This window comes from Camelus bactrianus, chromosome 33, assembly GCF_048773025.1.
Source record: "Camelus bactrianus isolate YW-2024 breed Bactrian camel chromosome 33, ASM4877302v1, whole genome shotgun sequence".
NCBI lineage: Eukaryota > Metazoa > Chordata > Mammalia > Artiodactyla > Camelidae > Camelus > Camelus bactrianus.
The window spans coordinates 16027442-16048348 of NC_133571.1; the positions used below are offsets into that span (position 1 = coordinate 16027442).

Below are 20907 nucleotides of genomic sequence, written 5' to 3' on the forward strand. Positions count from 1 at the left end.
CGCTCGGAGCAGGATTCACACTCTGGGCTCTGGCTCTTGCTGGAGGCGTGTCCCTGTGGTTGACAGCAGACGAGGGTCTTTGGAAGCAGAAGCGGATTAGTTCGCTTTTCCTAAGCACGATCAGCCTTTGGTGACCGTGGCCCCCCACCCGTGTGCTGTGTTGCAGCCACGCGCGGCACCCTGATCTGCACCAGCTGGGAGTTCGGGTGTGAGGACGGCGAGGCCTGCATCGTGCTGTCCGAGCGCTGCGACGGCTTCCTGGACTGTTCGGACGAGAGTGACGAGCAGGCCTGCAGCGGTGAGTGCGGCCCCCCGAGGACCTGCCCGGGGAACCCCGAGGCAGAGCCCTTTGGAGCTTTCCCTCTATCTGCCCACTTTCTGGAGCACCAGGTGGGGTGAGGCTTGTCCTGCCTCCGCATCCCACCTCGTCCCGGGTCTTGTATGATTCCGTTTTTTTTTTTTTTCAGTGGGGGGAGGTAATTAAGTTTATTTATTTTCAGAGGAGGTCTGGGGGTTGAACCCGGGACCTCATGCATGCTAGGTAAGCGCTCTACCCCTTGAGCTACACCCTGCCCCCCGGGAAAGGCGGGTCTTGGACTGGTTTCGGATGGCCATCCCTCAGGTGAGCCCGCAGTAGCCCTGCAAGCCTCAGGCTTTGGGGTGGAGTCAGCTCCGTCCTTCTGCCCAGAGTGCGTTTAGTCCCCACCTTGGGCTGCTCTAACTGAGTGGCTCACAAACAACAGGATCATATTTCTCCCAGTTTTGGAGGCTGGAAAGTCCAAGATCAAAGCAGCAGCAGATTAGGGGGAGGAGGTAGCTCAGTGGTAGAGTGCCTGCCTAGTATGCACAAGGTCCCAGGTTCAATCCCCAGCACCTCCACTTAAAAAATAAGTAAATAAATATTACCTCTTTCCCTAAAAAAAAAAAAAAAGGAGCAGCAGATTTGGTGTCTGTGAGGGCCACCTGCCTGGTTCATAGACAGCGTCTTCTTCATGTCCTCACCTGGTGCAGTGGGTGAGGGAGCTCTCTGTGGTCCCTCTTATGAGGACCCTAATCTCTACTGTGAGGGCTTCATCCTTCGGCCCTAGTGACCTCCCACGGGCCCCACCTCCTAATACCGTCACGCTGGGGCTGAGGTTTCAGCATGTGGATTTCGTGGACACAAACGGTCAGGCTGCAGCACTAATGGGAACCTGCTGCGACACCGTCCTTGGATTTGTAGCATTCTCTGCTGGGAAACAGGCTCTAATCAGTGCAGACAAGAAGGTGAAATGCAAGGGAAAATATGATTGGAAATTTAGGAGACCCTGGGAAAGACTAGTACAGGAAGGCTTGAACTTTTTTTTCCTGGAATGTCTTAAGGTGAGGATTGTGGCCTGACCATCTCGGTCACAGCAGGTCTGCCTGAAGTCAAGGAACCTCTTGGGTCCTTTGAAATCCAAGGATTTGTAAGAGACCACTTTCTCTTTTTCGCCTTTCTCTCTCTCTAGATGAATTAAACGTATACAAGATACAGAATCTTCAGTGGACAGCTGACTTCTCTGGGGATGTCACTTTGACCTGGACACGGCCCAAGAAGATGCCCACTGCTTCCTGCGTGTACGTCGTCTACTACAGGTGGGTCCCGTCTTTGCCCCCCCGGGAGGAGAAAATGATGTTCTTATTGCCACCGGATGTTCTGTAAACTCCGTGTGTGCCCAGAGCAGCTCTTTGTTGACTGGTTCAGACAGCTCAGCCTCCCCCTGCTGCTTTGGTGTGACAGTGTCTTTCTTCTGCTGGCCAGGGTGGTTGGAGACAGCGTGTGGAAGACGGTGGAGACCCACAGCAATAAAACAAACACAGTATTAAAAGTGCTGAAGCCGGACACCACGTACCAGGTTAAAGTCCAAGTCCAGTGTCTGAGCAAGATGCACGGCACCAACGACTTCGTGACCCTGAGGACTCCGGACGGATGTAAGTGTTCGCAGGTGCACGACCTTAGGTGGGATTTTCAGACAGTTTCCCAGGATGCTTCAGAGCGTGGGAACATAACTCCACGTGCCTCCTATGTAGAGAAGTTTTGTGGCTAGGTTTTATGGTCTCGGCTGAATTGTTGAATATTTATTCTCCTTATTATGTCACCTAATATTTTTTATTTTTTTTTTTCAATATTCTTTTTTTTTTGGGGGGGGGGATTAGATTTATTTATTTTTATTTAACGCAAGTACTGGGGATTGAACCCAGGACCTCGTGCATGCTAGGCATGCACTCGACCACTGAACTGTACCCTCCCACCTACTCTTTTTTTTAAACACAATTTTTTTTTTAAAAATATTGAAGCACAATTGGCCTACAACTATGTTAGTTCCAGGTGCACAGTATAGTGATTCACTATTTCTTTATACAATGATCAGACATACTGTTTTCCTACCTTAAGAAGTTAATTTCAGATTCTGCCCCCCACTGCCCTCTTTTGCATTTCTTACCTAGTTTCTGCCTCTGTCTTCTGTCTCTAAATATTTCCCGGTAGTTGGTACCTAGGAGATCATCTTCCTTAACGTATGAGGCATGTCTGAAGTATCATACATTTTAAGGAAATTTACCAAAACTCCTGTGTCCCAGAGAGTTCCCTCCTTCCTCCCCCCTTCACAGCAGTTGACAGCCAGTGACTGCTTGTTCCCATGATCTTTGCTCCCAAGGTCTGGTGAGCTTCTCATTGGTAACTGGCATCAGAACCGTGTTCACAGTCGGATTACAGTTGGAGATGTGAACGTGAACTCTTTATCTTAATGTGCACGCAGATGGTTACACATAAAGTATTTATAGTTATGTGTACGCGCTCAGGGAAGTATTCACGCATGCATTTCCTTGCTGAGAAGGCCCAGAAAATCTTCAGTAGCCACGGGCCACCCCCCAACACTCAGATATGGGTTTCTTTCTTTCTTTCTTTTTTTTTTTTTTTGAATTTTTTTGGGGGGGGAGATAATTAGCTTTATTCATTTATTTATTTTTAGAGGAGGTACTGGGGATTGAACCCAGGACCTCATACATGCTAAGCATACGCTCTACCACTTGATCTATACCCTCCCCCCCTTTTTTTTAAATTTTTTTCTTTTTTAAAATTTTTTGTTTCTTTAAAAAATCTTTATTTGTTTCTTTGTGAGCGGGTAGGTAATTAGGTTTATCTATTCATTTATTACTTTTGGTGGGGGGACCTGGGGATTGAACCCAGGACCTCGTGCGTGTTAGACGTGCCCTCTCCCACTGCGCTACACCCTCCTCCTGTGTCCGCGTTTCTAATGCCATTCTTCAATAAAAGCAAATGAAGCTTCTTGAAGAAATGGTGAATTCCAGTCCTGGGGCAGGAAATCTGCAAGATGAGCCTGGAGCATCTGGTCTGATAGAGATGAAGGACATGATAAGCAAACACGCAAGAAAGAACCTCTGTGTTAGGACTGTGTGTTAAAACGTTTGTTCACTAGAGCCCTGGGGTGTCAGAGAATCAATAAAAGCCCCCCAGGGAAATTGAAATAGAGAGGTTTATTACTCCCGGGTCCTGGAGGGGGTCCTGGCGTACCTCACGGGGCCGCATGGGAGGTCAGGGCAGCTTGCAGGCGGGGAGAGGGAGGCCGGGCCGGGGGCACATGCCTCTTTCAGGGCTTACGGGTGGAGGCTTTGGAGTTCCTGGGTCAGGGCTGGGATTGGTCAGTTCAAACCAAAAAAGAGGGCTTTTGATAACTTGGGGGTCTTACCTAAGGAGCACACGAGGGGAGGGCCCCGGGAGGCCGGGAGACTGTTCCTCACCAGGGCCCTTGGAGAAGTCATGGTAGGACTTTGCACTTTCTTGTGACTCTGACTCTGCAGGCTGGGATCTAGGGCTTGCTTGGGAGCTGACGGCAATTTAAAGCCCCCTCAGGCTGCTTGTTCAAACAAGATGAATGCTGAGGCTGCGATTCCATGGAGTAGTTTAGCCAAATCCTCGACACCAGGGACCTGTCTTTGCAACAGCGCATCTGTAGCTCTTCTTTCCACAGGCGGTAGCGGAGCGGTTAGGTTAGATCTAGGTTAGATGTCGGGGGTTCGGAGGTGGAGGACGCGCAGCTCCTGCCCTCAGAGGGCGTGCGGGCCACTGACTGTTGATGGACAGTCACTGTATTCACTTGCTCGAGTGGCTGAGGGGGCTCAAACCACAGAACTGTGCTTCCTCACAGTTGTGGAGGCTGGGAGTCCAGGCTCATGGTGTCAGCAGGGTGATTTCTGCCGACGCCTCTCTCCGTGGCTTGCACGGCCGTCTGCTCCCTGCGTCCTCACCTGGTCCTGGTGTCTGCGCCCTAATTTCCTCTTCTTATAGGGACACCCGTCATACTGGGTTAAGGACCATGACCTCATTTTAACTTAATTCCCTTTCTTTAAGACCCTATTTCCAAATACACATTCGGAGGTACTGGGGGTTAGGACTTGAGCATCTGAATTTGGGGTTGGGGGTTCAACCTGTAGCATTCGTCTGCTGTGGATTAGCGACGTGAGTAACTGTTCTATAGACAAAATGAAGTCTGTGTGTGGCTTCCAGCCTGGCTCTGAAGGCAGCCACAAAGAGGAAGCTGCAGCAGGGTCTGGGAAATACCAGCACAGAGGTCACTACGGAGCCTGCTCTGAAGGGGATCCCCTTCATTTGAATATAGGAGTCTGTGCTGTTAGAAAGTCATGCCCATGGTTCTCTGGTTGTGGGAGAGTTCAAGGCCACAGACACCATCCTGGGCAATTAAGTTCTCAGCATCCAAGGCCCAGGGCCAGTGCTGACTCAGCTTTTTCAAGTGATTCCATCCAGCAGCCCTCATGAGCCCCAAAGCTATGTCAGACTCACTAAGCCACGATCGGATGTGCAGACAGCATGCTTTGCATTCTGGAAGAAAGGAAAGGTGTTCTGCCCACGTGAACACCATGCTCACAGCCCTTTCTGGTGAATGGGTCCCACTGTCGGCTCTCAAGTCTGTCTCGTCCTTGTTTTGAGCTCAGGGAAATTCCTCCAGGTGACCAGTAGTATGCAGATGGATTTTAACCCCAAGTTGACTCTTTTCCAGTGCCAGATGCCCCTCAAAACCTCCAGCTGTCACTCCACCGGGAAGTGGAAGGTGTGATTGTGGGCCACTGGGCTCCTCCCGCCCATACTCACGGCCTCATTCGCGAGTACATTGTAAGTACCTTCTGGGAGTGCGTGTGGGTGAGTGGAGGGGATTTCTGGGTCCGGCAGAGCAGAAGCGTGTTCTGTATGACGAGGACTTGATTTGGTGTCTCCTTATAAATAATCATCCATCCATTAGATCATTTTGCCTATCGCCTTGCTCTCCCTCTGCCTGCCTCCTGATACCTTAAGGTGTCAGGATGCCCAGACCTTGACTGACCTATTGCTCACTTTTTTTTTTTCCTTCTCATTTCAGGTAGAATATAGCAGGAGTGGTTCCAAGATGTGGGCCTCCCAGAGGGTGGAGAGCAACTTTACAGAAATAAAGAACCTGCTGGTGAATGCTCAGTACACTGTCAGAGTGAGTGTTTGCCGGTGTTTCCACCACCTGGGGGGTCTTGGAACGTGGGGAGATGGTTGTCCTCCTGTGAGATCGTGCTTGCCTTCACAAGATGCTTATTTGTGGTCTGCCAGGTCCCCAGCCCCTCGCTCTGGGAGGTCATCCTTTCTTTCAGTCTCATAAACCAATGCCACAGAGAACTTGAAATCCGGCTTCCCTGCCATAACCGAGCATGTAGTATTCGGTGGGCGTTCCAGCTGCTGCTCCTTTGGTGCCCAGCTCTTTTCTGCTCATCTTTAGCTGCAGGAAGATGCAGAGCTACGATAAGTGGCACCTATAAACTGACGTTATGGGGCTCTTATGAAACATATCATCAATGTCTTTAGTAGAACAGAGACAGAGTTTGTGCAAAGCATCTTTTAAGACCATTAAGTGCATACACAGACTCCCTCACATTGATGGTCTCGTGGCTGCGTGTTCATGCGTATACATGGACACACATGCCCTCTCCACCCCTGCCCTTGAGAAGAACCCTGACACCTGTCCGTCACTAGAAATTTAGTCATTTCAGCGCTGTCACGATCCCCTTTCCCCGGGTTCCCTCCCGTGGTCTCTTTCCCTCTCTTGCTTCGGTGGCGGGGGTTTCTGACCATCTGGGAGCTCTCTGTATATACTTTCCTCCACCCTTGTTGCCAGAGCCTCACCCCGTTGGCTCACTTGGGAGTCTTGCCGTACGGTGGATTGCCTGTGTTTCGTACTGATTCACGCTCTCATTTGAAAGGTGGCTGCGGTGACGAGTCGTGGAATAGGCAACTGGAGCGATTCTAAATCCATCACCACCATAAAAGGACAAGGTAAAGGATTCTGGCATCTGCAGGTTTAGAGACGGTAGAAACCCTTTGGAAAGGACTTTCAGTCTGACTGGGAAACAGAGAGGCGTCGATCAGGAAGCTCTCACACAGTCTTTCCCTCCACGACACACGTGCCTTTCTGAGTGCCTCTGTACTGCTGTAGCCACAGAGTCTTTTCGGGTGACCGTTAAACATGTTCCTCTATCCAGAAGTGAGCGTCTGTTACAGTAAAAACATACAAAGGGGTTTCCAATAGGCCGTCCCACACCCAGCCCTTGTTCTCATGCACAGAGTCCAAAATAGAAGGAGTCCCGCCTTCCCAGCCAAGATAAAGATAACTTTGCTCACGTTCATTTAGGTGTTTTTAAGAGTGCGCCATGCTGACACTCACTCCCCATTGGCACTGACCGACGATGCCTGGGAGGTCGTTTCTAGTGCCGGAGTTGCTCAGGGTGAGAGCTGATGGCCGGCCATCACAGGCCTCCGCATCCTCCAGCTCATCTCACTAGACCTCCGAACACTCTAAGACAGGATAAGGTTTGGAAGGAGGTTATGTCACCGGCCACACGGTCAGTGAAGTGACAGAGCTGGAATTGGACCCTCAATCCTCCTGACTGCAGAGTCTGTGCCCTGAACCCCTGTGCCAGCCAGGCAGCGGCTCCCCGTCCCACCCGTGTGCCTCCCCAGGGCAGGATCTGCTCCGGTTTCCTCCACTCCATCACTGGTGCCGAGTAGGAGCCCCTGAAAGAGTGGATGAGCGAGTGAATGGAGCAACTGAATGAAGGCTCTGGTGCCCAGGGAGATAGACGGTGGCTCGTCCTCCAGCCTGGGTGTCCTGGTCTCAGCATTGGCACTTGGGGCTTTCGTTTCTGGCCGTAGTGGGTGTTAAAGCCGGAAGTGTCATGTGGAACAGGACTGGGGGCTTTTACTTTAACCCGAGCCTGGGAGAAATAGGCTCTGGGTCATGGAGAGTCACTATCTGGTTGCCTTTAAGACTTGGGTCATTGACGTCAGGGCAGGGGGCAGCCACGCTTGGTGAAGCCAGTCCTTGGAGCTGGACGCTGTGGGTATTGGAAAAGGTGCACTGAGTTCACACTCCCTTAGAGGTTTGATTGCGGTATAATTTTACTCTATAAAATCACTCAGAACATACTGACCGTACGTACTGAAAAGGAGGGACATTGGAAGGTCATCAGAAAAGCAGGTAGCACCTTGAATTTGTTGTTGCAAGTCACAGCTGGGTTTGAAAATCTCGGTGGTTGCTTCTCTTAAACTCCTTGAATATGACATTGAGGCTGAACCTCAGTTCGTATGTGTTTTGGTTGGGGTGCGTACCAAGGGCAGCTGTGTGCAGAGTGAGAAAGCGGGGTACAAAAACCACGGTGGCGTCACCCAGAAGCACCACCTTCAGTCGCGAACGCAGGGGGTTAAGCATAAAAACAGTGAGAAAAGCCCCCAGTTTTTGAGCACTGCTTTTGCGGGAGCACCTGCTGGTCCTTTTACAAGAATTGATCTCTTTTAATCCCCCTCGACCCTGTGAGTATTCTTACGCTCATCTTGTAGCTGAGGAACCTGGGATTTGGAGAGGATTGTGATCTGTCTCCAGCCACCAGGACTGTAATTCAGGTCAGCTTTACGGCAGGACCTGAACTGTTTTGCTCTGAGCTGGCGCCTGAAAATCCTAACGTCCTTTCTCCTGGTTACTGTGTCCTCCTCAAGCCCACCTCATGGTTGGTCATCTGGAGAGGCTCGTCTGGATTTTGATACATCCCTGCCTCTGAACTACTCCTTTGAGTCTCTCTTGCCTCGCCTGTGTAAGAGGCACATGTGCTGAGAGTCTGACATGCAAGCGGCCACTTAAACACTGTCTCCTGACCGTGTCCGTCCATCACGCCCTCTCAGACCGCACCTGGCAGGCACTGGCAGGCTTCTGGTGGGTAGACCTTCAGTACGGCCAGCACGATGCTCTCCACTTGAACCAAGAGGGGTCTTTTCTCTCTGCTGCCCTCTTCTTTCCCCTCAGCTCGAGCTCTGGTCTTTTTAAGAGTGCCAGTGGCTTATCAGCTCTTTAATCTGCCACGGGTGGGACCTGATTGGAAAAGGAGAGAAAGGGAATGTTAGCTAAGTGTCGGACACTTGACACACATTATTTTAGTGAGTATTCCCACCTCTGCGAAGTCAAGATGATCTCCTAGTAACCTGCCCTGGGGCACAGCTGCCCAGTGTCTCAGTAGGAATTTGAGCTCCAGTTTGCCAGACTCCAGAGCCCACGTTCCTTTCCGTTTGGCCGCACGTACCTTTGCAAGTTGTGACTTAACGATGTACTCTGCTGTCAACCTTCAAAAAAGGACTTACGGCCACTGGGATTTTCTCGGTGCCAGTGAAGGTGGCTCTCACTGTGATCCCCGCAGCTTCAGAACCAGGCTGAGGCGGGGCCCATGTGGGACACTGACATAATGGAACGTTTCTGCTCAACCTAGTTAGCAGGCTAGTGACGGAGCCCTGACAGTTACGTGTTCACCAGGCAACTGTGGACCCACGCTCAGCGTCAGGACGACGGTGGTAAAAGAGACAGACGACTGAAAACAGCCAAAGAAGTGCCCTTTCTTCCGCCGCTGAAAGACGGCTTTGTCTTTGAGTTAAAAACTGTGAAGTCCTGCCTTCTTCCCTTTTCATTACATGGTTTCTCTTCTTGAATATCTTTTTTTCTCAGTGATTCCACCGCCGAACATTCGCATTGACAGCTATGGCGAAAATTCTCTCAGCTTTACCCTGACCATGGATAGTGACATCAAGGTAATGTTGACACATGACTCCGGGGCTGCAGGGGTGGGGCTCTACCTTGTGCGGGAGCCGATCCGGCCGAGGACACGAGAATTAAGAAAAATGAATGGCTCGATCCAGGGAAGCTGAAATCCCACAGCTCAGCTGGTTCTTTCCCCCATGAAGAGCAACTCGAGTCTTCACATGTAATTATTCTGCCTCAGCCTGGTGCCTGTTTTTTTTTTTTCCTTTTAAACCTTATAATTAAATGGTTCACAGCTATAGTGCAAATAAAGAGTTGGTGTTAACAGAATATGTACGCCCTGTAATTTTCAGCTTTATTGGATTTCCTGGGGCTGAGCGCTGGTGCAGCGGCTCCCACCGTGAAAGAGAGCCTTGGGAGAGAGAGTCAGACACCTTGGAAGCATACCCACCCAATAGCCTCCTCTTCCAGCACCACCGTCCCCTCCGCCCAGCCCATCTGCAGAGCCAGCTTCATAATTATCTGTGTCCCCATGGTCTCTCCAGTTGAGACCCACCTTCCATCCCTCCCTGTCTGTGACACTGTGGTGGAACTAACAGCCTTCAGAGTCCCTGTGCCATTTACTGAATTATAATTTGGTGTCATGCTCTTGGCTTCAGAGACAGTTGATGCCGGAAATGGCCTTGCATAGATATAGTATTTGGTCTTGAAGACATTTTGATTTTGTGTATTGTCCGATACTTTTGAAGACCTTTAGATCAAATCCTTCTGTGAGTTCGGGATGTGGAAAAAGTGGTCTTTCCTGACTCGTGGGTATATTCACTCCTGTTAGACAGATCTAACCAAGCCCCTTTTGTGTTGACCTCTCGGCCTTGACTGCAAGGACCACCTGAGCTAAGATTTACCCTTAATTACCATAATCTGATTACCTTTTCAACTTTTCTTCTTTCTGCCTGTTTTAATGGGTTCTGGTCCTTTTATCTTGCATTAACTTTATTCTCTCATCGAATCTGTAAATTGTAAAGGGTCTCACGCCTGTTTTTTAGAAGTAGAGGGAGTGTAACTAAATATTTAATGGTAGCACAAAATGGAACTGGGTTAAGGATCAAAGGACCCAGGCTGTTCCTTGTAAGAAGAGAGATACCTGGGGAACAACAGAAAAAGGCTGCCCTTCGAGTCTCATGTGCTGTGTGAGTGTGTACTGTCCGTGTAACCTGGTGCTTGGCTCTTGGCAGGTGAATGGCTATGTGGTGAACCTCTTCTGGGCATTCGATGCCCATAAACAGGAGAAGAAAACGATGACCTTCCGAGGGAGTGTACTGTCACACAAAGGTAGTGTCCCGGAGCTGGGCGGCGTGTAAGCCGGAAGGAGGGCGGCTCGTGCAGGGCTGCCGGGAACGGGGCGGGAGGGGATCTCCTCTGCAGCCCTTCTCAGTGCGCGGGTGCTTGTCCATTGAGGATGCTGTTCAGGGACTCCTGAGTCCAGGTGAAGGATGCACTGATGGTTCCCCAAACCCCCTTCTAACTTAGGGACTCCTCATGGAAGTCAGAGGCTTGAGACTTGGAAAAAAAAAAAAAAGCCAGATTAACCCTCTGCAGATGAGTTTGGCCTCCCACAAGCTTAGTTACCCTTCTCTCTTTTTTTTGGTCTGGTTTGCTCCTCCTCTGTGGATACAAGGTAGCGCAGGGCTGGTGCGTAATTGGTGATCAGTCAATGTTTGTGGAACAAATGGTCATCTGGGCGAAGGGAAGAAGGAAGGGGCTCCAGTTCCTCTTGTATCTGTGCAAATAGTTAGTCTCAGTTAAAATTCTCGTATCTGAAAATGGGCTAAAGGAAAGGTTTTTAATTTATTCTCAAAACCTTCAGTGGCCAGGGCTGCCTGTGGATGTTGAGGACGGCATGGAAACTGAAGGTTGCCTAAGGAGGTCGTGCAAGAGTGAAAGAAACACTGAGCACTTACTACATGCAGGCATTTCCCTGGGCGCTCTGAGTGTGGTGCTTTCCCATAACACCCCAAAATAATGCTGCAGGAGGTGCTCACTTTTTGGATGAGAAAAGAAGGTCCGGGGATGGAATGATTCCCTCAGAAAGTGGCAGAGCCAGGATTGGAACCCGCATCTCGTTAATTCCAAAGGCCGGTGTCTCACTGCCTCACTGCTTCATCCATAGGAATTGGCAGAGTCGGGAGCTGAAGTCTTACCAGCCGTTGCCAGAAACACATTAAGGGCTCGCTCCGTGCAAAGCGTCTGCTGAGCACTTACGAGCATTTTCTTTTTCGTTCCCTGCAACAGTCAGCTGCTGTAAGCGCTGTTCCCTTTCCCCGTCTCACCGACCAGGAGACAGACTTAGAGAGTTTGGCAACTTCATCTGTGCTCCTGCAACTACACGGCGTAGACTCAGGCTCGAACCCAAGTCCTGATTCCTCTGACTGTGGCCTTCTTTTTGTTCACTGCTCTTTTAGTTTTTAATAACATCTCCCCCAATTAGAAAGGGGGCACACGCTTATTACAGAAAATCTAAAAAACAAAAAAACGGTATAATAAAAACTTTAATTTCCTGTTATTTCACTTCCCAGAGGAACCACTTTTAGATTTTTTGGATCTCTCCTAGTTAATATGGTTCTGCTTCACTGATTTCTTTTTTATAAATTTGGAATAATGCTATATATAGTTTTATATTCTGCCTTTTTCACTTAACACAAATAACAGAATTTTCTAGTCTCATTCTATATTTTGAGAAACAACTTTTAGTGGCCATGTAATAGTTCATGGATGGCACATGAAGGCACATAAAAGTTCATGGATGCGCAGTTACTGCCTCTTTGCTGGGCAGTCACATTATGTACACTTTTTTCTACTGAGACAAACACTGATAGACGTCCTGGTTGCGCAGATTTTGCAGTCCCTCTTGTTTAGCTGGATTTAAGGTTATGGAGAATTTCAAGACACACACAAGGCCAAGTGGCTCTCTAGGAGTGTGGTCCCAATTTATATCCCCAAATGGTGAGCTTTACAACAATTCCCCAGTGCCTATGCTGTGTGTTACTTGTAGTCTTTAATAAATAACGCCGAGTGAATTTGTTAAACAATAAAAACCGTACAGCATGTGGGATTCACTTAAGTTGAGAGATTACATTTAAAAGACTAGGCTGTGCTTGTAAAGACTGTATTCTTGACTGCTGCCCCAGCCCCCTGTCCCTGTTTTTTCAGTCGGCAACCTGACAGCTCATACACCCTACGAGATTTCTGCTTGGGCCAAGACCGACCTGGGGGATAGCCCTTTGGCATTCCAGCATGTCACCACCAGAGGAGTCCGCCCACCCGCCCCAAGCCTCAAAGCCAAGGCCATCAATCAGACGGCAGTGGAATGCACCTGGACTGGCCCCAGGAATGTGGTAAGTCGGCCAGGATGACCCGTGCAGAGCAGGGACAGACGGTCCCCGGGTGCTAGGCCGCCCGCCATCTCTAGGACTTTCCTCTCCATTGCTGCTGCTTTTTCTTTCTCACCCCATCACGCTAAACACAAGCTACCCTCCTGGTCCCTTCTGGGTCTCCTTCCTGAGGCACCTGACAGCCCAGCCGCAGCGCACCTTTCTGCAGCCTGGCCTGGCCTCTGAGAGAGAGAGTCCCTGCTGTGTGCTGTTGCATAGACTGAGCACGAGGAGGGGGTCACTCCTGAGCTCGGAAGGCACCTTGGGTTTGGTGACGAGTCAGCTGCAGTGACAGTGACTAGCCCTCCCCCACCTATGGGGTCCCTTGCCCGTGAGGGGGCTTCTTTGCCTCCCGCTCGTGCCCCACGTCCACCCCACACCGTTCCTTCCAGGGGCCCGGCTGCACCTGTAGGTGGGTCCTTTGTCTTTCACTGTTTTGCCTGCATTTTGATTCACTCGGATTGGGTTTGTGCTGCTTTTTGGGTCTGGTTTTTAGTTCCCACCCTCCCCAGGGCGCACCTTCCCAAGGCTGCTTCCACCCCCCTCCCGCCTCTGCACCGAGGCTTCCCCGGAGGCCTCCCCGCTCCCCGCGCTGAGCAGTCAAGTCCTGCCCTCTTCCGCTTGATCTTGGTCCCTGACGAACCCCTACATATTTATAGCTGGTGCCGCACAGCATCACATCGCCCTGGATACCGAGCATCCTGTTTGATGTCGTCTGTCTACACTTCTCTCCCTCACTGGTTTGTAAGCTCTTGAAGGGCAAGTTTGTTTTCTAAGTTTCCCAAATGGAAAAGCAGACGGAACTAAGCCTGCGATTGAGACTCAGTGAACCCCCAGGGGCCGGTGAGGGAGGCCCTGGCCTGCATCTTGTCTGCTGGGGGCCTCCCCAGTGTGCCCTGGGTGCAGGACTGGTTCTTGGGGGAAGAACCAAGGTTTGCAGGCAACTGTCTGTAGGCTCAGCCGTGCAGAAGGAGGAGGTGACAGTACTGAGCACCCTCTGTGTGCCGGGCACGGTGCCAGCCCTTCACACACGGCCTCCCAGGTGTGCGCCCAGCAGCTCTGGGGGGGTGAATGTTCCCGCTCTGCCGGCGAGGAGGTTGGGGCCTGGAGAGTTGAGGCCAAGTCAGCCATTGACCAAGTTAGGCTCAGGTCCAGCTCATTTCACAGCCTCGGCTCTGCGGTTGTTCCAGAACCTGATTCTGAGACAGGGGCAGAGGTGAGAAGGCCCAGAGCACCCCCACCCACCCCCCAAGTCTCCATTTTACCTTCAGGTAGACTCTGCTCACAGAGGGGCCTTTCTGTGTGTCCTCAGCTCAGCCTGCCCCGTCCCACCCGAGCATCCTCATGGGACGGCGTTGTGGACAGAGCATGGGCGCGGGACTTGATTTTAGTGTCTCGTCATGTGTGAACTTGAAGAAGCCAGCTCTGCCTCCTCCTTTCTCAGTCGCTTTCCAAGGGCGACGGGCCTGTGAAACTGTTGTAGGAAAATGGGGTGCGAGAGAACGGTCATGTCCGAGGTCTTAGGAGAGCCCCTGGGATGCACCCGCTAAGTGAGGGTCCTTAGCTTCGAGCAGGAAAGAACTCAAGAGAGAGTCGGAGTAGAGTGAAAGTAGATTTATTCAGGGAGATACATACTCCATAGACAGAGTGTGGGCCCTCGCAGAAGGCGGGAGAGAGAGAGAAGGAGGGAGGGAGGGAGGGAGGTGCAGGGTTGTCAGTTTTAACGTGCTCAGTAACTTCGTGTGCTAACAAGTGGGAGGAAGATTCCAGCTACTTTGGGGGAGGGGTGGGGATTCTCAGGAACTGGACCGCCGCCCACTTTTTGGCCTCTTCCGTCCAGCCTTGGAGCTGTCTGGCTCCTGGGGGAGGGCCATTTATCATGCTGAGACATTATGATGCGTGTAGAGTGAGGCTCCAGGTCTACTGGGAGTTGAATCTTCTGCAGTAGTCGGGTTTTAATCAGCTCATGTCCTGCCCCCACTGCTTTTCGTGGTTGTGCCCTGGCCCCCTCCCTCCTGTCTCAAAGTCACCTGTAGGAAACTCTCAGCGTGGACCCGTCTTCAGCTCACTGAGGGCTCTGGCGTGTCACTCGCGGTTGTCCCCTCCGCTCGCACTGCCTGTGTGGCGTCCTAGTACCCGCTGGCTCCCTGGGCTCTGAGGACCCCTCTCCTGGCCCCCGGACCCCGCTCCATGTCCTCACTGGGATCAGGCTACCTGTGCCCCAGGCCCCCTCTGCCACGATGTCCCATCTCACGCTCTGAGCCCTCTGCTTCCCCTATTCCTGCTTCTGCCCCATTTGTCTGGGACATGGAAGCGTCTTCCTACTTGGTTCCCTCCCTCCCAGACGTGCATGGTTTTCTTCAAGTCCCCTGTCTTGCCCGCTCTTGTGCTCTTTGAGAAATTGCCTCTTGTTTCTGCCTTCTGAACGAAGCTTCCTCAGGCTTACTCTTGGTTATAAATGCTCTCAGCTTCCGCCCTCCCCACTGCCAGGGCCGTCAGAGTTCTTGCTTTAAACTCTGTTTCCCTCGTGGACCAATTAGGGTTAAGAATGGCCACATAGAGCAGGAACTGAGAGGAACAGTGGCTTTCAACAGCTTATTTCCCTTCTCACTGAAAGGTTCGGAGTTGGGAGTCGGGGGCTTCCACAGCCACAGTGCAGTTTGATCCGGGCCCCAGGCCCTGCCCCTCCAGCCCGTGGCACCACCTCGTGGTCCAGGAGGCCTCCTGGAGCCACAGCATCCTCCATGTTTCAGACACCAGGAGGGCAGGAAGAAAGGCTTTCCTCCTACTTGAATGAGCCTCACCGAGGCCCTGCCTGGCATGTCAGCTGACGTCTCACTGACCGGCCCTGTCACATGGCCTCTCCTCCTGAGAGGGAGGTGGGGATGTAGGCGTGTTTCCAGGTAGCATGGCTCACTGAGGACCAGGATTCCACTGAGGAGGAAGGGGAGGTTGGGTACCTGCTGTGCAGTCAGCCGTGTCTGCCCTCCTTCCGTGTGTGCCCTCCACAGGCTCGCACACCTGCCACCCCCTCCCCACATCTGCTAAGCCTTCCGCACCCCCCTTTGCTCTGGTAGGGTGCCCCCACTCCTTATAACCCCTTCTTTTTCCCGGCTTATCATGCAGTCTTCTAGTATAGCATCTGACGTTCTGTATTTGCAACTTCTTACATGTAATTCTGTTTTTCTTCTCTGCCTGGCTCTTCTCAAAAGAGCAATCCCTGAGGACAGAGACCACACCGTATTTATCTTCCTAGGTGGGAATCCACTACCTGGCTCGGTGTTTCTTCTCGGTAAATAGTGATGAGATAGATGTTGGATGAAGACTTCTTTGCGAGCTCTTTTGAAGCGGTTCCCAGGGTCTTAAATTAGGGTTTTCCAAGAGAGTGAGGTCACTGGCCACTGAACTGGTATCCTGTTTTGTTCTCTTCTTTTACCAGGTTTACGGTATTTTCTATGCCACGTCCTTTCTTGACCTCTACCGCAACCCCACAAGCTTGACTACTTCACAGCACAACAAAACAGTCCTTGTCAGTAGGGATGAGCAGTATTTGTTTCTGGTAAGTTTCCTGGACCAGAGTGTACAGAGGAATGTTCTATTTTTAAAGGATGTCTTAATTGCTGGGCTCCTAGCTCAGAGCCAGGACCCGGGGGAGCTGGAGATGTGGATTCCAGGATCCGTGTGTGCGCACGTGTGTATGAGAGAGAGACACACACAGACGATGGTTCCTCTTCTTCACAAGCATCAGGTTTTTACTTGAAACCCTGGGACTCCCTTGTGTAGGATTGGAGACTTGGTAAACAGGTCACGGGACCAGATAAAAGCTTTCGGTGGATTCCACTTCTAGGAATTTAGCCCGCGTGCTTTTACATGTGCGCCAAGGTGTGTGGAAAGACGTGCCTGGCGTACAATGGCTTGTGATAGCAAAAGGTTTGAAACAAATGTCTATCAAGAGAAGACTGCTTAAAAATATCATGGCTTCTCTTTACAATGGAATACGAGGCATCCACCCAACATACATACAGCAAATTAAATGTCATGATTTGGAAAAACCTTTGAGCTATGTTATTAAGTAAAAGAAGGATTGAGCATAATAATATGTGTAATGTTTTCTTATTTGTGTAAAAAAAAAATTAAGAAAAATAGGCTAGGGGAGGGTATAGCTCAGTGGTTAGAGTATGTGCTCGGCATGCAGGAGGTCCTGGGTTCAATCCCCAGTACCGCCGCTAAAATACCTAAGTAGATAAACCTAATTACCTCTCCCCCAACAAATAGAAATTTTTTAAAAAATGTAAAAGATTAAGAAAAATAGACCACACGTACACATGCATGTGTAAGCACACACGCATGTATGAGAATGTCTCTGTGCACACACTTGTATATCTGTGCCTATATTTGCATAGGATGTTTCTGGAAGGAAACACATAAAATCATTGCTCGTACCACCTCTGGGAAAATGGATTAGCGATCTGGGGACTCTTGTACATTTTCTGTATTTCTGTACTCACTGGATTTTAGTTCTGTACGCGTGTCACTGTTCTGTTGAAACCCGGTTTGGTGGCAGCTGCGTGAGCTCACAGGGTGCTTGTTTCAGGTGCGGGTGGTGGTGCCCTACCAGGGACCGTTCTCTGACTACGTCGTGGTGAGGATGGTCCCCGACAGCAGGCTTCCTCCCCGTCACCTGCACGTGGTTCGTACAGGCAAAACCTCCGCTGTCATCAAGTGGGAATCCCCGTACGACTCTCCTGACCAGGACCTGGTGAGCGGCCGGGCGTCCAGGCAGCCTTGCTTCCTCCTTCCTGACGTGGTTTGGGTTGGGTGGGGGTGGATCCTGTAATGGGAAAGAAACCTAGGTCTGCTGGTTGGAGCTCAGCAGGAAGTCTCCCCCCATTTCCGTCTGCCCAAAGACGGGGTCCCTATAGGGGCCTCTTCTCTGTTGTCACTTCTCCATTATTCCTGGCTGCCATATTGGTTTGTCCCTGCTGCTTCTCTGCATTCTCTGCCTTCACAGACAAAGGCCTGCAGGCCAAATCTAGCCCGTGGCCTGTTTTTCTATGTAAGGGTTTATTAGAACCCAGCTTCTCCCATTCGTTTATGCATTATCTGTGGCTGCTCTCATGCCACAAACAGCAGAGTTGAGTTAATTGTGGCAGAGCCCATCTCGCCTTCAAGGTCTAAAATATTTACGATTTGCACCTTTACAAACAAGTTGGCTGGGCCTTGTCCTAAAAGAAGAGGCATCGATTCTAGAGAAAAGCTCCCATTCTCCCTTGCCCCCAGCTACTTTCACCTCCGTCCCCTCCTCTGCCGTCCCCGCTGTCCCAGGAGTGGGTCGTTTTAAATGCTTGATTGCGAGACTCTTCTGGGCTCTCTGTTTTTTTCTTGATGATTGAGTTTCCCGAGCTTGACAGCCTGTCCTTATGTTTTCCCCGTCCCCGTATGTGTGAGAAGCAACCTGGGAGAGAGTAGGTAGGACTTTTGTCCCTTAGAGCTGGGACTGAACATTTTCATTCATTGTCCCCCTCTGACGACATCCTGACACTGTTGCAGGGGTGGGTGGAGGGTCAGAAGTTGAGCGCTGAACTTGGGTTTTTCTCGCCTATTCTAATCTACCTGCTGATGCCACCATAAATGTGGCTTTCCCTAGGGTTACTTTGTTCTGTTTTTTTGGGGGGAGTTGGGGTGGAGATTAAATTGATAATTCTCTGCCCAAGTCTGGGAGTGAATTTGTTATAAGGTGGGACCTGACTGCCCCAGAGGCTTTCCAAAGAACAGAGTCAGAAGTTGGGGCTCAAAATATTGTTGCTGTGGGTCACAGCCATGGACAAACTTAGGTGACATGGTCCCCACTGATCTCCAAAGGGTGAAAAACGCTAAGTTTCTATTAAAAGGTGTCTTTTTCCTGCCCCAGTTATATGCCATTGCAGTTAAAGATCTAATAAGGAAGAGTGACAGGAGCTACAAAGTAAAATCCCGCAACAGTACCGTGGAATACACCCTGAACAAGTTGGAACCTGGAGGGAAATACCACGTCATTGTCCAGCTGGGGAACATGAGCAAGGATTCCAGTATAAAAATTACCACTGGTAAGCAGTGAGTGGAGCCCTTCCCACACAGCAAGGCGCCCCCTGCTGCTGGGACGCCTCTAGACGTGGGATTTCTTTTTTTCTGCTCTTTTAAATTTTTTTTTAAGATGTGGGATTCTATCAGGAATTGCACAGAAAGTGCAGAGACTACCCTCAGTATCCACAGGGGCAGAGCCGGGCAGGGGTGGCGGGGTCTGGGCTGCAGGGTGGTGGCCAGGGCACCGTGGGCGGGGGCGTGGCTGTCATTTTCCACATTCTCTGTCTCCTGTAGTCTCCTCCCCCCTTGCTGGTTTTGGCATTCCCAAGAGAGTTAGGAGATAAAACTGAATATTTGCCACTTAAGGCCAAGCGTTGCATCTGTGCACCTGGACTGAAGTCACGGTGGTTCCTTGTGGCAATAGCATATGCAGAAATGGATGGAGACTGGTAACTGGGTAGTAGATTAAAGTGGGGCTTGCTGCTAGCCCCGGGCTGGCTCAGCAGTCAGGCTCAAGTTCAGAAAGCAGGTTATAAGCCCAGTTATTGGGACAACAGCAGATGGTATCCGGCATGTCTAGGATGGAAGCTAGCAGTGTCCACAGTGGGCCTGGGCCGTACTTTGTGCTCATTCCAGGGCTCTGTCTTCAGGCTGAGCTCCCTAGCCCCTCACTGAGCTCTCAGGCCCCTCTGGCTTTGGGGGTAGGAAAGCAGACTGGAATCAAAGCAGAAATCCAGGCAGATTTTGACGTGGCCGCATCCCTTCCTCCTCCATCTCCACTTGTTTTTGGCCATCCTTGGGTCTAGATACCACCCAGATTTCTTGGCTGAAGATATTATAACAGCAAATGAGATGCCAGTTAAGAGTCTACAATGTGCTAGGCTCTATACGAAGCAGTATGTGTGTTTCATTCCTTCCTTAACCTGTCCCTTCAAGGTTATCACTATTTCACCAACCTTGGATGAACAAGAAAACAGAGACTCAAATGTATAGCCACTAACTGCTTCCCCTTTTCATCTTTAATTTTCAGTTTCATTATCAGCACCCGATGCCTTAAAAATCATAACAGAAAATGACCATGTTCTCCTGTTTTGGAAGAGCCTTGCTTTGAAGGAAAAGAACTTTAATGAGAGCAGGGTAAGTCCCTCCCTCCTTCTCAGTGACTTTGGAAATGTAATTGGAATGCTGTTTTAGAGATGAGCTCGTTAACAGTCTGCGGGCATAGAGAGAGTGCAAAGAAAGAACAGGGCAGGGGAGTGAACTTGAGAATTAGAGGACCATTTTCTGTGGGATCGCTAATTAGCGAAATGTTTATGCTGCCCATTAAAGATGAGAATCTCTGCACTAAGCACTTCGCAGTCCTGAACTCGCCTTCCCTGGAAAGACGGGGAAGTGGGCTGGAGCCCTCACTGTGCTTCCTCAAGCAGGACTGGGGCTCAGCATTAGAACCAAGGGCACCCCATCTTTCCCATGTAGCCTGAGGCCAGGGCTGCCACTTCGGTACCGGGAAACTGAGCTGAACTGTCACCCTGGCATCTCATCCGTTTCTTTTCAGTGAGCGAGAAGCACTTGAAGATGTAGTCTGTTGACATATGAAAAACACCTTGTTTTGTTATTAGCAGACCAATTACTGTATTTATGGCAGGAGAGAGGAGGAGGGTGGCACCAGGGAACTGATTTGCCATGCAGGGGCGCACAGATTCTCGAATGGAGCTGGGCTGGCCCCATCGTCAACAAAGCATGAGCTAAACAGAGACACAGTGAACCCACGGTGTCTACCTCCGGGTCTAGTGTTGACAAGGAGCAGCCCTACGGTGCTAAATAGTCAAAGTGTGAAACCAGGGGCTGAATTAAAGCTAAATTAAAACGGGAAGCTTCTCACAGCTCTCACAACTATGCCATATAAATGTTTACTCAAATACAAAGAAAACTTTCAAATCAATTCAAAACAGAAACACAGTTGGCCCTTGAAAAACACCAGATTGAACCACGCAGGTCCACTTATATGCAAAACCTACACTATTACACGGTCTGTGGTTGGTGGAGTCCAAGAATGCAGCACCGCGCATACAGAGGGCCAGTTCTAAGTTATTCTCAGATTTTTGACTGCTGGGAGGGTCGGTGCCCCTTACGCCCACGTTGTTACCAGCTGAAGCAGGTAACAAAATTAAAAAGTTTCAAGCATCAGTAAGCAAAAGAAAGTAATGATTTGGCCTCACTGGTAATCTAAACAGCAAAGATACAGTGCTTTCACATTAAATTGGCAAAAGTTTTGGGGGAAGAGTGCTATCGATTTGAGTAATAGTTGGGAAGAT

The 20907-nt window shown here is 50.4% G+C and overlaps 1 protein-coding gene across 1 annotated transcript in view; it reads left to right on the forward strand.

The window, feature by feature from the left end:
• The window catches only part of SORL1 (sortilin related receptor 1), a 147542-nt gene that overhangs the window by 117028 nt on the left and 9607 nt on the right, over window positions 1-20907 (forward strand). Inside the window, exons 33-45 of the mRNA XM_045504513.2 lie at window positions 167-298; window positions 1491-1617; window positions 1784-1953; window positions 5061-5173; window positions 5418-5522; window positions 6283-6355; window positions 9066-9148; window positions 10334-10430; window positions 12309-12493; window positions 15969-16088; window positions 17124-17288; window positions 18441-18615; window positions 19623-19729. Of these exons, the coding sequence (XP_045360469.2) occupies window positions 167-298; window positions 1491-1617; window positions 1784-1953; window positions 5061-5173; window positions 5418-5522; window positions 6283-6355; window positions 9066-9148; window positions 10334-10430; window positions 12309-12493; window positions 15969-16088; window positions 17124-17288; window positions 18441-18615; window positions 19623-19729 (1652 nt within the window). The remainder of the gene's footprint in view (window positions 1-166; window positions 299-1490; window positions 1618-1783; window positions 1954-5060; window positions 5174-5417; window positions 5523-6282; window positions 6356-9065; window positions 9149-10333; window positions 10431-12308; window positions 12494-15968; window positions 16089-17123; window positions 17289-18440; window positions 18616-19622; window positions 19730-20907) is intronic.